At 38.2% G+C, this 14042-nt stretch overlaps 1 protein-coding gene across 1 annotated transcript in view; it reads right to left on the reverse strand.

Annotated features, from left to right (window-relative positions):
- Positions 1-14042, reverse strand: part of CRBN (cereblon) — a 29351-nt gene that overhangs the window by 1504 nt on the left and 13805 nt on the right. The window contains exons 6-9 of the mRNA XM_007949172.2: positions 2771-2833; positions 1401-1485; positions 973-1088; positions 150-214 (exon numbers count right to left, since the gene is read on the reverse strand). Of these exons, the coding sequence (XP_007947363.1) occupies positions 150-214; positions 973-1088; positions 1401-1485; positions 2771-2833 (329 nt within the window). The remainder of the gene's footprint in view (positions 1-149; positions 215-972; positions 1089-1400; positions 1486-2770; positions 2834-14042) is intronic.

Raw genomic sequence — 14042 nt, forward strand, 5'->3', positions numbered from 1 at the left:
GTTACTTTACTTTTACCACATTCATTATGTTAGCTACTGATGTTCTGAGTACCAAGTCAGGAATGCTGAGCTGATTCCTCACATTTAATTTTGCTGAGTGTTATAGGGAAAGTGGAAATGTAATCCAATTAAATTAATAAAGGTCTCACCTGAATATTTCATTTTTGGTGGTTATTTCTGTTTCTTGACATTGTTTACAGCAAAGGGATGTACACTAAAAATAAAATGTAAGAAAAAAATATTACTTGGAAAATAATTCATTTTATTGCAGAACAATTTGAGCTTATCTACTCTACATGTTTCCACTAAACTTTCAACCATGATTAGAGTGGGACCCCATGGCTTGACTACTAGACCCAAGAAGGCAGTCTAGTTCTCTATAACAATTATACATGAGTGTCATAAACATTTTCATTTTACTTACTGTAGTGTAGTACATTACTTGGTATGGCTTTTGTAGCTATAAGTCTTTGTAAACTCTGGTAGAATTTGCCATGAGCAACTAAGGAGCTCCTGATTGTTAAAGTTACCCACCTGGTATATTTCTGTTGAGAGTGGTACAAAGCAATATTCTAGGAAGTTCCTTCTCTCTCAGATGCTTAGAATTTTGATGTTATGGTTGGTTAGTCTGCAAGGCTCAAGAGCCCTCCTAGAGGCAGAAGTCTCTCTGACTGCTGGCTAAGAGAGACTGAATGTGCTCCTAAACTTAAATTGTAGCCTGTGGCTTCCCTAATGAACCTCATAATCTGTGAGTTGTTGTGTGTGGCCACTGCAGTGAATTATCGAACCCAGCAGAGAGGTGGGGGGTGCTACAGGAGGAATGGTTGGTGGCAAGGTTGATGAAAGGGCTGGAGGGAGGCAGGCTGTCTGGCCTCACAGGAATAGGCCTTGGGCTATTTATGGTGATTCTGTCTTCCTCAGTGTGGTTAGAGTAGGTCAGAAGATGTAGCTCCCTGCCCCTTTGGCACTTACTTTGTTCATGATGTCTAGTTCACAGCGAAGTCGTTGAATAGCACTACCAATTTTAAGGAGCTGAATTCTTAATACATCATCAATAGGAAGACAGGCAGCTACTCTGTAAGAAAAATCTTAAAGACATTGTGGGTTTTTCAGTTTTAAACTCATTAATGACAGATATCAAGCATATATTCTTAAGAAATTTCTATTCCTAAACTGTCCCTCTTTTAAAAATGTGAAATCAAATACATCTTAGACACTTATCTGCCAGAAGATTAGAAAAGTAGTTAAACCTTATAAGCAAATAGGATTGCTTCTTTTAAAAAAGGCACCTTAAAACAGGGAGGTCTAAGCCTCAATAATTTTTGGTTTTATAAAATAAAAAGCACATCAAATAGTTTGTTTGGGGAAGATGTCACAGGAAACAAACAGACTTTCAATACCTATTGGATTTGATGGAAGAGAATCCTCTTTTAGATTTTCATCCCATTCACGCAGCTGTTTCTTGATTCTATCCATTAAGGTTTCCTTGTTTAAAATAAAAGTTGCCACAATAAATAAGGTTCAGAGGTTTAAAAATCTAGCAGCTTCTCAACTTTGTTTTAATGAAACCATACACTAGTAGCAACTTAAGCCATTTCGTGTGTGGATAAAACTGTCCCATCTGAGTCTAGGTTAAATGGGTCCATTTTTTTTTTAATGCAGAAATGGTGACACCCCAATACCTTCACCAGCACTAAACCTGTTTTCCAGGCTTTCTCACTGAATTTGTGGAACCCAGGGGCACATGCTGTTCATTCATTGCCTAGGTAGATGCTCTGTTCCTGCTTAGAACTGGTCCCTCTTCTGCTTTTGGTGAAGCTTTTTCTGACTCATTCCACAGACATAGCTCCTATAAATTGCTCTAGCACTTGGTATTTGCATGGCGCCTATTTACTATGTAAGAGTGTGCTGCTTTTCCCAGTGTATGCCAAAAAGACATATGTTGTATGCTTATAATGGCTCAAAAGCTGCAGGAAGGCAGAGATCAACTGCCAGGTTTTCTTTAGGGTCAGTAGGTCAACATGTACTCAAAACCTACTCAGTTTTCCTAGGGGCTATAGATTTGTATGCAAGGTGATTCACTAGAAGAAATGACTACCATTTATATCCTTAATTCATACTGAAAAAGCTGAATGCCTACTATGTGCCAAGTGCAGTATTAACCCTCCTTTATAGATACTTCGAGAAGTAATTTGTGTCCAATTATAGAGTAAGTGATAGAATCAGGCTCTGAATTCATTCTGGGTGTCCAAAACCCAGATTGTTTACTCCAGGAGACTGTCTCTTTTACTGAGTTTGTAAGATGCAACAATGCCTAGCATTAAACTCTGAGGAGCAAAAACACTCATGGATACATCAATGAGCACACTAAATAGTGACCAGGAGACCTAAGTAATCACACTTGGTCAGAAAAACGCCCAACCGTATTATTAGGTTTATTTAATTTTCTAAAGGTTAAGCACTTTCCACCTCCAAGTTTCAAATGGGCTGTTTAGTAAACCCTTACAAGTCTCATGATACCTTACCCTTAAATTGAAGCCACCAGAAACGTGTGTAAAAAACTAAAAATTCTTTCGACGCAAAGTCTACCCAGCAAAATTTCTGATTCCTGCCCCTTTATACTCTTAACAAAATGCTAATGTAGCTAATGCCATTAGTTCTGGGGGGTGGGGGGTGGGTGGAACACTACTGAGCATGAAAGCGCATGTTTTGTTCTAACAATCCTTAATCATGACATGACTACCCTAGATACACAAAATTGGTTACTTACAGCATCATATAAGGAATACAGCCAGTGAGGCCATGAAGTCAGATTTGCACAATGAAACTTTCTCTGAAAACAGAAAAAGTCACTTAAGAACCAACAGAATCCAACAGAATAAAACTTCTCTTACAGTGGAAAAAGCAACATTTAAAAAATATTTCTACTTTAGGAGAAGATTTTGAAAACATACAGTTTTGTTAATCCCACAATAGATGTGTATCAAGTTGAACAATGATGCTTTTTAATATCCTTCAAATTACATATTTATATCCTTATTCATACTGAAAAAGTTCAAATATTAGAAATGAATTCCATTTCAATGCTAAGGACAACTTAAGAAAAGATGAACTTGAAGAATTACTAATCATCATACTTCTACTATGGTATTTACATTTAAACTAGTAATTGTCCAGTCTCTACAGCGAAAACCTTAAAATACAGCCACACTGTCTTTCAGTAAAAACTTTAAATGGGTCTCTATTAAATCACCACAGAGGCAGTCATAAGAGACAATTCCACGAAGAATAAAATTACCATCTACTTCAGACTTAACGAGGAGCTCTGATGATTCAGTGGTTAAGGCATTCAGCTGCTAACCAAAAGGTCAGCAGTTCAAACCCACTAGCCACTCCACGTAAGACAGATGAGGGAGTCTGCTTCCATAAAGACTTACAGTCTTAGAAACCCTACAGGACAGTTCTATTCTGTCCTGTTTGGTCACTATGAGTCAGAATCAACTTGATGATGGTAGGTTTGGTTTTGGTTTGAGATTTCATAATGAAGTTCCCCATTTCATAAAACTCAGAGAAAATAGAAAACCCTTATACATCTCTTTCACTTGTTTTATTCTGGGATCCAAACAGAAGCATGCTAGATCCATATAAAAATGTGCATTATACTTAAATATTTGAAGAATTTCATTATTTGATGGGAAGAACTAATATTGTTAAGATAACAGCCCACAAAGCATACATCCAAAGCAATACCAATGAGATTGGCAGAGAAACTAGAATCTAAAGTTCACCAGGAAGAATAAATGTGCAAGCCGAAAATTCTGAAAGAGAATAAAAGTTCTACCGGGCACAAAAATAAAACTGAAAGGATATACTGCAGCAGTATTATTAATAGCAACAACTTGAAAACACCCTAAACATCTATCAATAGTTAATAAACATACTGTGTTTTTACTAGAGAATGTTCTGTAAATGATAAAAGAATTAGGCATATTAAACCTTTAAAACAAAAAAAATGATTACAATTTTCCAAAAACAAAAAAACCTACATTTATCTACAAAGGTAATTTCATGGTAAATAAACTGCTAATTGTTTGACACAGGGCATGACGTGAAACTGGGAAGGAAAAGGAATCAAGTAGACCAAAAAGAATGGAGCCCTGGTGGCACTGTGGCTAAAGTGCTGGCTGCTAACCGAAAAGTCAGCAGTTCAAAACCACTAGCCCCAATGTGGCAGACAAGACCTGAAGATCTTCTCCTGTAAGGATTACAGCCCAGGAAACCCTATGGTTTCTATACTGTCCTATGGTTACTATGAATCACAAATGACTTGATGGCAGTGAGTTATGGGTATATCAAAAAGAACCTCAAAAGACTGAAACAATAAAAGCAAAATTTAACAGAAAAGGAAGCTCCTACTCTTGCACCTGAAAGAGCAAATGAACAGGTATAAAATGGAGAAACGTGTACCTGGCACACATTAAAAAAAAAGACTTGAGGGACTTAAGTGATGGTGATGAACCAACCAAAGTGCGACCGAACTCCCCTCCCAATCTTATTCTAGCTATATCACAAGTCTAGAATCAACAATAAGAGACAATAATGCTACCCTACTGTGAGATGGTTAGCAATGGCAACTTTCAGAGTCAAGGGATGCTAAAGTGGCTTAGTAAACACAAGAGCTGCTTGGTTTGGAGCTGTCAAGGGGATGTGAGAGTTGTTTTCAAATATTTTAGGAACCACTACATGAAAGAAGATAAACTTGTTCTGAAAGGTGCATGGACTTAAACTCACATCTCTGAATTGTTTAATGAGGATTTATGGCTCAATATACTATAGGCACACCTTGTTATACGGTGCTTCGCTTTACTGGACTTTGCACATACACCTCCCTGCCCCCGCCTCCAAATTAAAGGCAAACCTGTGTCAAGCAAGTCTACTAGCATCATTTTTCCAACAGCATATGCTCACTTTGTGTCACATTTTCATAGTTCTTAACAGTATTTCAAGCTTTTTCGTAATCCTGTTGCACACTATGCTGCAGGATAGAGTAAATGTAACTTTTCTATACAGTGGGAAACTAAAAAATCCATGACTTGCTTTTTATGATACTCTTTTTATTGTGGAAGTCTAAAACCAAACCCACAATATCTGATGAATACCTGTAATTCTTATTTTTTGGGGTACCTAAAGATAACCTGAGATGGCCTCAGAGTACATGCTAAGGTAGTGATTGAAGCCCAAAGGAGTGAGACTATATGATCCTCATGGTACTCTCTAATAATTCTCCTTTACTTCCTTTCTACATCAAGAGTAACAAGGATTTTTGTCACAGACCAATCACAAAAAATATAAAATGCTAACAACCCATCAGGCAACTGAATATTCAGTACCAGCCACAGCAACCATTAATATTGTGCCAACTACCAAGTACTTTACTATCTTACAACAGTCCTATAATGTTGGTGGCGCAGTACATAGGGCATTTATTTGGCTGCTAACCAGAAGGTTGATGGTTCAAACCCATAGGCACTCTGGCTCTGCTGGAAGATGATGAAGCAATCTACTTCTGTAAAGATTTACAACCTTGGAAACCCAATGGGGGTTGCTACGAGTCAGAATTGATTCGATGGCAGTGGGTTTGTTTAGTTTGATTACCCCTATTTTAAAGGTAAGAAAACAGAGGCACGGGGAAAGAGTTTAACTTGCCCGAGGTCACACAGCTAACAAATGGGGATTTGCCAAGATTTGCATATAGGGGTTCTGACTCTGTCATTCATTCAACATCAATTTTTTGAGTTCCTATTATATGTCAGGCATTATTTTTATGCATTTGTGGTATACCAGTGACTAAAACAGCAACAAGAAAAGACTAAAATCATTGCCCTGGGGAGCTTACATTTTAGTGGAGAGAAACTTACTTTCCAAGGTATATACTCTTAAAACTACAAAATGTTAAAGACTCAATAGAGGGTTCTGCTTTGGTTGATTAACACACTAATTTAGCCATTAATATATACTTTACACATCAGGATGATCACTTTTATAGGACAAAAAGCCTGTAATGTTTTTTGGGGTGCCAATGTCCAAGAAAGAGAAACCCCCCCATTAAATGTATTAATGTGCAAATAACATTACTTCCAATGACAATATAAAGAGAACAGACTATGGTGTGCTGGTATATTGAGAGCAATGGGCTGGGTTAATTCACTCTGCCACCACCTATGTGAATAAGCTACAATCTCATGTGTCTCAGTTTCCCACTTTTTTTTTTTCTTCAAATGAGAAAGCCTCTTAAAATACGTGAATCATCCTGACAGATTCCCTAAGTTTTATTAACAAATCAATTACTTATGCTTCACATTTGTGATGTGCTCTATATAGTCGAGTGGTTAAATGCATTCAGCTGCTAACCAAAAGGTGTGCAGTGTGAACCCACTAGCCACTCTGTGGGAGAAAGATAAGGCAGTCTGTTGCCGTATAGATATACCCACTGCCATGGTGTTAGACCTGACTCATAGCGACCCCTCCTTGGCTCTCCAAGGCAGTATTACTACGGAAGTAAACTGCCCAACCTTCCATCCAAGGAGTGGCTGGTGGGTTTGAACTACTAGCCTTCTGGTTAGCAGTCACATGCCTAAGTGCACAACGCCACCAGAGCTCCCCCGTATAGATTTACAGCCTTGGAAACACTATAGGGCAGTTCTACTCTGTCCTAACGAGCACCGTGAGTTGGAATTGACTCTCAATGGCAGTGTGTTTCAGTTTTTGGGTTATACAGTCAAAAACATGAACTGTAGAGAAGTATAACCGAACACATTAGCTAACTTTTACAGAGCAACTGCTAAAATTTAAGCCACCTCAACATCCTCAAATTTAAGAGCCTCATTTAGCTTCTTATCTACCACCATAGAAAGGTTCCTGTCTTACACATGGGTAATACTGCACAAGCAGTTTATGGGGATTCTTTTGGTATATGCACCATGATTTACTTCATAAAAAGGGTTGTTCTGTGAGGAAATTTTAATGTTGGCCAAAAACTTTTAGGCACTTAAACTTTTCTCTGGTCTGGTGAGAGAATTTACTACCACAAGCAGGCATACAACAGACCCTTAAAATCACTCTGTTACAAGTAATCCATCACATTCTCAAAACTATGGCTTCAGCTCTGTCTCCCGACAAAATAGAACATTAAAAAAAAAAAGAAAACGAAACTTTATTTAAATGGGTCTTTGAAGTACAATGAAATTAGAAGAGTAATGTAAAGGTGAAATACAACTGGCATACCATTACTTTTGATTTCGCATTATATAGTGAGCAAAGGTAGTCATTTACTGTGTTAAAAATCCTGTCAGACTGAGCAATGTAAAAGGTAAAGATAATTTATCCAAATTTCAAGAGCTACCAGATTTTACTTCCTGCTTTTATTTACCAATCCCTACTTGGTGATAAGAACTGGAATAGAAGAATAAGCTCTTTCCTGTTCCTGAGGGGCTTATAAGCTAAATGGGACACACATAAATACATATGTAAGATGTACATCAGAGCAATCGGTATTCTGTCCAAGTTGTTAAGATTCTCCTTTGTAAATTTAAAAACAGACAATAAATGTTGTCATTGCTCTTAATATTATTATTCTGGAACAAGGCAAAAACAGATTCTAAAGTTTATATGAAAGCTAATAAACAACAGTAACTATGAAAGCCTTGGGGGGGGGAAGGCATTAAGAATTCCCAGCTATATTTTCATCTTCACAATTACAAACTGTCAACAGATAAAACAGTATGGTGAGGATGGTGCATAAACGGACAGACCAACACAGCACAAAAAAGATGAAAAATAGAAATGTATTTGGTCTATGATAAAAATGGCACCTCAAATCAGTAGGAGAAAAGGACTTTTCAGGAAATGAGACAATGGCAGCCATCTGGAAAAAAGTAAACACTGAATTCATACTTTGTACTATATACTATGACTTAATTTCACTTAGATCCCCAATCAGTGGCCATCTAAGTAAGTCAAGAAGTCAAACAACATACTGCACTGGGCAAATCTGCTGCAAAAGACTTCTTTAACGTGTTAAAGAACAAAGATGTCACTTTGAAGACCAAGGTGTGCCTGACCCAAGCCATGGTATTTTCGATCGCCTCATATGCATGTGAAAGCTGGACAATGAATAAGGAAGAAGAAACTGATGCCTCTGTATTATGGTGTTGACAAAAAATACTATGCCATGGACTATCAGAAGAACAAACATAGTCTGTCTTGGAAGTACAGCCAAGTGTGTCTTAGAAATGAGGACAGCAAGACTTCACCTCTTAACACTTTGGCCATGTTCTCAGAAGAGACCATTCCCTGGAGGATATTAGACTTAGTAAAGTAGAGGGTCAGTGAAAAAGAGGAAGACCCTCAACAAGATGGATAAACATGGTGGCTGCAACAATGAGCTCAAGCATAGCAAACAACTGTGAGGACAGTACAGACTGGGTGGTTTTTCGTTCTGGTGTATACAGGGTTGTTAAAAGTTGGAAGCAACTCAATGGCACCTAACGACAGCAACCATATACTAGTACAAACTGCAAATGGACCAAAGGTTTAAATGTAAAAATAATTAAATCATAAATAACATAAAAAGAAAACATGGAAGCAATCCTTTGCATAAAGAAGTAATTTTTAACTATGACTCAGAACCTTGAGCATTAAAAAAGACAAATTCAACTACATAAAAAAAATAAGACTTCTGCATGACAAATCATGCCAAAATGACAAATGACAAACTAGAGAAAATGTCTGGACCTCATTAATTACAGACAAAGGGATAAGCTTCCTAATGTATAAAAAACTCCTAAAAATCAACAAGTCAATAGGAAAACAGTATGAACAGATGCTTCACAGAAAGGGAAATACATATTGCTCTTAAGCACAAAATGCTAATAAACCTCACTTATATTCATAGACATTAAAATTAAAGCTCTAAAAAGATACCATTTTTCACTTACCAAATCAGCAAAAGTCAAGTTTGGTATCATGCTGTGAGGTCATGGTGGAACACTGATAATGGAAGTGCCACCAGGTACAACCTCCTTTATCTGTCAGCATCACAAATGCACTTATCCTGTCACCCAACAATCCTTGAAATTTATCATATAGATCTAAGCATATGAAAGGTCACTTGAACACATTATTTAGCGCAAGTCTGCCACCAATACAGGACTGGTTTCATGAATGACTGTGTCTACAACAATACTACGCAGCTTTAAAAAGAATGAAACAGCGCTCCATAAACTGATACCGGAGAATCTCCTATGAAATACACCATTAAGAGAGAATAAGGTCCAAGACAGTATGTATACTTTTGCATAAGAAACAAAAATGCACTAGTACTATTTATTTTTATCTACATAAATGCTGGAAGATGACTTAAAACTAACCTACAAGCCCACATTTGAGGTCTCTGCCATTCTCAACAAGTGCTCAGTTATAAGCAGGAGCAACCATGGCTTTTAAGTTAAACATGGCTAAAGAGATGAGCACCAATCACTTTGTTTCCACATTTGATTACTGTTTACATTTCACACTCAACTCTTTTCTGATTAACATATAAACTCAAACTCACTGCCCTCGAGTCAGATCCAACTCATAGAGACCCCTCCTTGGGTTTCTGAGGCAGTATCACTACAGAAGTAGATTGCCCAACCTTCCATACGAGCTTTATAAACGGACAAGTAGATAATCCTGACAAGCAGAATATAACTAGAAACACTGAACTCATACTCCAAATAGGGTAAAAAATGTCCTCACTTCTTTCCTACCAGCAAAGCCAATGACTACAAAAAGTCATTGTGACTGGAAAAGAAAGCAAGGAAAATGAGTTTCAAAGACCAAATCAAGAATAAAGAAGGGCTCTAGATGGAACAGCGTTGTGGAAGAGTGTTTGTGACTATAGTAGCCTGACTCTTTAATCATGAAGAACACATACTGAATCTTCTCTAATGATCTCATCAGGATGAAACATCATATAGGAATATTTCTGGAAACTGAAATAATTTTATTTTATGCTCTTTGGGTTGTTTATTTTTCAGATGTTAAGAGAAATCTATGCATAGTTTCAAGATTAAGTGAATACCTCTCAAGAAGATTACACACCTGGACACTTTTAGTATCATTTTTGCCGGCAAAGTGTGTGGCAACCTGACTAGCCCCTGGGTCAGCTTAGACTTACTGAAGCATCTCACATTCTTATTGTGATTTGGGTGAAAGTTTACAGAGCAAATTCATTTTCCACAAAGCAGTTCACATACACTTTGTATCATGACACTGACTGCAATTTCCCCACAATGCAACAGCTCCCCTCCCACTTCCTCCCTGCAGTTACCTCTTCCCTGTATCCTTCCCTGCCATGTACACCTTCCCCTCGTGTGCATTCACAGTCCTTGCATTCTCCCATGACTGATCTCTCCAAGGAGTGTATCTACTTCATATAAACGTTCAGCTTATATGCCTTTTGTTTGACTGGATGCCACAAGAGTGGGTTCAATTCCAGATCTGATGGGCAGCTAGGGGCCATAGTCTCAGGGGTTTCACCAGGCTCTACCAGACCAGCAGACCTGGTCCTTTTCTTTTTATGATTTTTGAGTTTTGTTCCACTTTGTTCTCCTACTCTATCTAGGAACTCTGCTACATAGATCTTCCTCAGAGTGGCTGACCATGAGACCAGAAGAACTAGATGGTGCCTGGCTACCATTATCATATAAGCTGAGGATCACATGGTGTACCAGTCCCTTGGACTGTTTCCATGTGTCTTTGGTTTTCTTCATTCTTCTTTGCTCTGACAAGGAGAGACCATCACTGCATCTAGATGGCTGCTTGCAGCTTTTAAGATCCTGGTCGCTACTTGCCAAAGGAGGATGTGGAACAATGTTTTTGTGTAGTATGTTATGCCAAATGAACTTGATGTCCCCTGTGACCATGGTCCTGAGCCCACAGGTCCAACTACTTGCTCCCTCCAGCTAGCTGGTTGTGGCCAAGTGAGAATAACCATGTCCCTTGTCAGTTCTACTATATACCTGGATGTTCTTACAGAACATACAAATACACTTGTAGAAACATTGTCTGCCAACCCTATACATGGTCATGGGCACACTCCCCCCTGCACAGACATATCTGATCATTCAGCCTGTCCACCCATATAGCCACCTGGAGATCAGTGTTTGCCATCACTGACTGCACAATACTTTATGCGCAAAAAGGTTCATCTTTGTTCACAACTCCACCTTAATTCTTGTTAGACAGGAGACAGAACATATAATTATGCTGCTTCCAATCATGGTGGGATACTGATAGAGATATGAGTAAACTCTGAAGAGAGAAGTGGAATGAATTCTAGATCTGCCTAAAGTCAAACAAGTACTACATACTCCAGTCCCGTGGTAAGTTACTATCCAGCTAAAGGTAAGCAAACCAAAAACCCACTGAGGTGGTCTCAGAGACCAACTACATATGGAGCCTTGCCTGTGGTACCTGCCATCTCTTTCACTTCTTAATGCTCACAGAGTGGCTCTAAGTGGTCTTTTTGAAGTAGAGCAGAATCTGTAAGTCACCTGGAGCCGAAACAGATAGGCTAGCAGTTTTTCTTGGCCTAATGAACTATTTCAGAACCTGAGAAACTGTATTCAAAGTTTAAACGAGGGAACCCTTTAGACCATCTGAAAAATACATGTGATAAAGGCATTCATCTCTCCTAAAACTTTTTATGCTTCTCTTACTCCTTTGCATTTTAGCCCTTGAAGGGGCTCTGGTGGCACAGTGGTTAAGGTATTAGGCTGCTAACCAAAAGGTCTATAGCTCAAACCCACCAGCCACTCTGTGGGAAGAAGATGAGGAAATCTACTTCCATAAAGGTTATAGCCTTGGAAACCTTATGAAGTAGTCGAACTCTGTCCTATGGGGCTGCTATGAGTCGGAATTGACTCGATGGCAATGGATTTTGTTTTTGGTTTGGTGTAGTTCTTGGCAACTCTGAATGTGAAAACAACTGAAGGCTAATGTCTGAAAGCCCACAATAACTTGAGAAGGAAGAGAGTAGGGAAAGGTGAGAGGACCTGGTGCCAGACATTATGTGCTTCCTCAGTCTTCGTAGTCTTCTTTTTTTGCCCTTAATGAGCCAGTGACAACCCAGGTACAAAGGGCTAATTCTAATCTCAATGTGAACAAGCTAAGGTGAGCCACACACATAATAGGAAACATTTAACCAGTAATTCAAATAAAAATTTTTAAAAAAGCAGTCTTAATTGCTAAACTCAAGTTCAGGTTTAAAACTGCAAGATCCTGGGGGCAGGACACAGAACTGATCAGTCAGCAATTAACTACAATCACTTTCACTCTATGCTTACAACTTTGCAAAGAGTTAATTTAGGATTTTTAAACAGTTAAGAATTTTTAACAATCACGCTTGGTATGGAAAACCTATTAAATAAATAAAAATATTTAATATCTTTTAAAATGTAGCACAAGTACTATAATCCCCTACTCACACAAACTTACAGTTAACATTAATTTGTGTACCTAAGACAGAAAATAAGAAGTCATTTTCACTTTTAGCTCATAAATTCCACACCCATTCCTTCGCCCATATTCTGATAGAGCTTTCAACATATTTATTTCAATTGTTATGTATAAAATGAACCTGGAAGCAAAATATTCCACTGTACTACTATTAAAAGAAATAAGGGTGGAAGTATGTTTAAAGTGAATAAAGTTGGACAGCAGAAGCACTGTACAACTATACAAAAGCTGCCTGCAAACTGAAGGCAGTTTCAACACTGTTAGACCATTCAAAATATTAGTTTCAAGGTTGTCTGTTAGTCAGTGCTCTAATTATAGCTTTCTTACTACAATCTTCCTTGGGTTTCTGAGGCGGTACCACTACAGAAGATTGCCCAACCTTCCTTCTGAGGAGTAGGGCTGGTGGGTTTGAATTGCCAGCCTTCTGTTTTAGCAGTCAAATATCTTAGGCACTATACCACCAGAGCTCCCAAGAATCTTGTTAGAAACAGTAATTAAAACCCAGAATATACCATGTCACAGACGGTCAACTGAAATGCAGACTAACTGGACCAAGAAATCTACAAACAAAACAGACAGTTATGAGCCTGATGCCCAAAAAGTACCCACACCCTGCACAAAGTTCTCTCTGGAAACTGGATGAAGTCCACCATTGAAAATGTTCGAAACGGTGGTACACTAATCAGTGTATGAGACTCTCTCATGAATAAAACCAGTGCCATTGAGCTGTTTATGACTCATGGCAACCCCATGTGTGTCAGAACAGAATTACTGTGTGCCACAAGGCTTTCTATGGCTGAGTTTTTGGAAGCATATCACCAGGATTTTCTCTTTACTTGCCTTTGCTTGGACTCAAACCTCCAACTTTTCAGTTAGCAAGTGAGAACATTAACCATTTGTACCACTCAAGGAGTCCCTCTTATGAATAATCTATACTAATTTACACACATCAGGATCCTACACCCATATTTCACCAAAATTAAAAATTCTCATTACTCTACTTGAAGGAGCTCCGGTGGTGTAGTGGATAAAGCATTTGGCTGTTAACCAGAAGGTTGGTGGCCCAAACTCACCAGCTGTTCCACAGGAGGATGATGAGGCAATCTACTTATATAAAGATTTACAGCCCTGGAAACCCATTGAGGGTTGCTATGAGTCACAACTGACTCAATGGCAGTGGGTTTAGGTTTTTTTTTGGTACTCTACTTGACAAAGAGTAAGGGATGATGAATGCATGGTTTTTAAGGTTATAATGGAAGTTTTCTTTATATATTTTTAGTACATAAACCTCAAAACATTAATTTATTCTAAACTAGAAGCTAGTAATCTTTTCCTTTTGGCAGAAATCATAAACATTAACCAAACTCTAATAGATACAGCTCACTGATATACAGGCTTCATTCTTCTAAAAGGATGATCTAGCCAAAAGGATAGAAGAACGAATGCCAAAACAAGTAGTATTTTTAAAGAGCACCTAATCT

The sequence above is a fragment of the Orycteropus afer genome, unplaced genomic scaffold (assembly GCF_000298275.1).
Source record: "Orycteropus afer afer isolate SDZICR_OR568_19922 unplaced genomic scaffold, OryAfe1.0 scaffold00241, whole genome shotgun sequence".
Taxonomy (NCBI): domain Eukaryota; kingdom Metazoa; phylum Chordata; class Mammalia; order Tubulidentata; family Orycteropodidae; genus Orycteropus; species Orycteropus afer.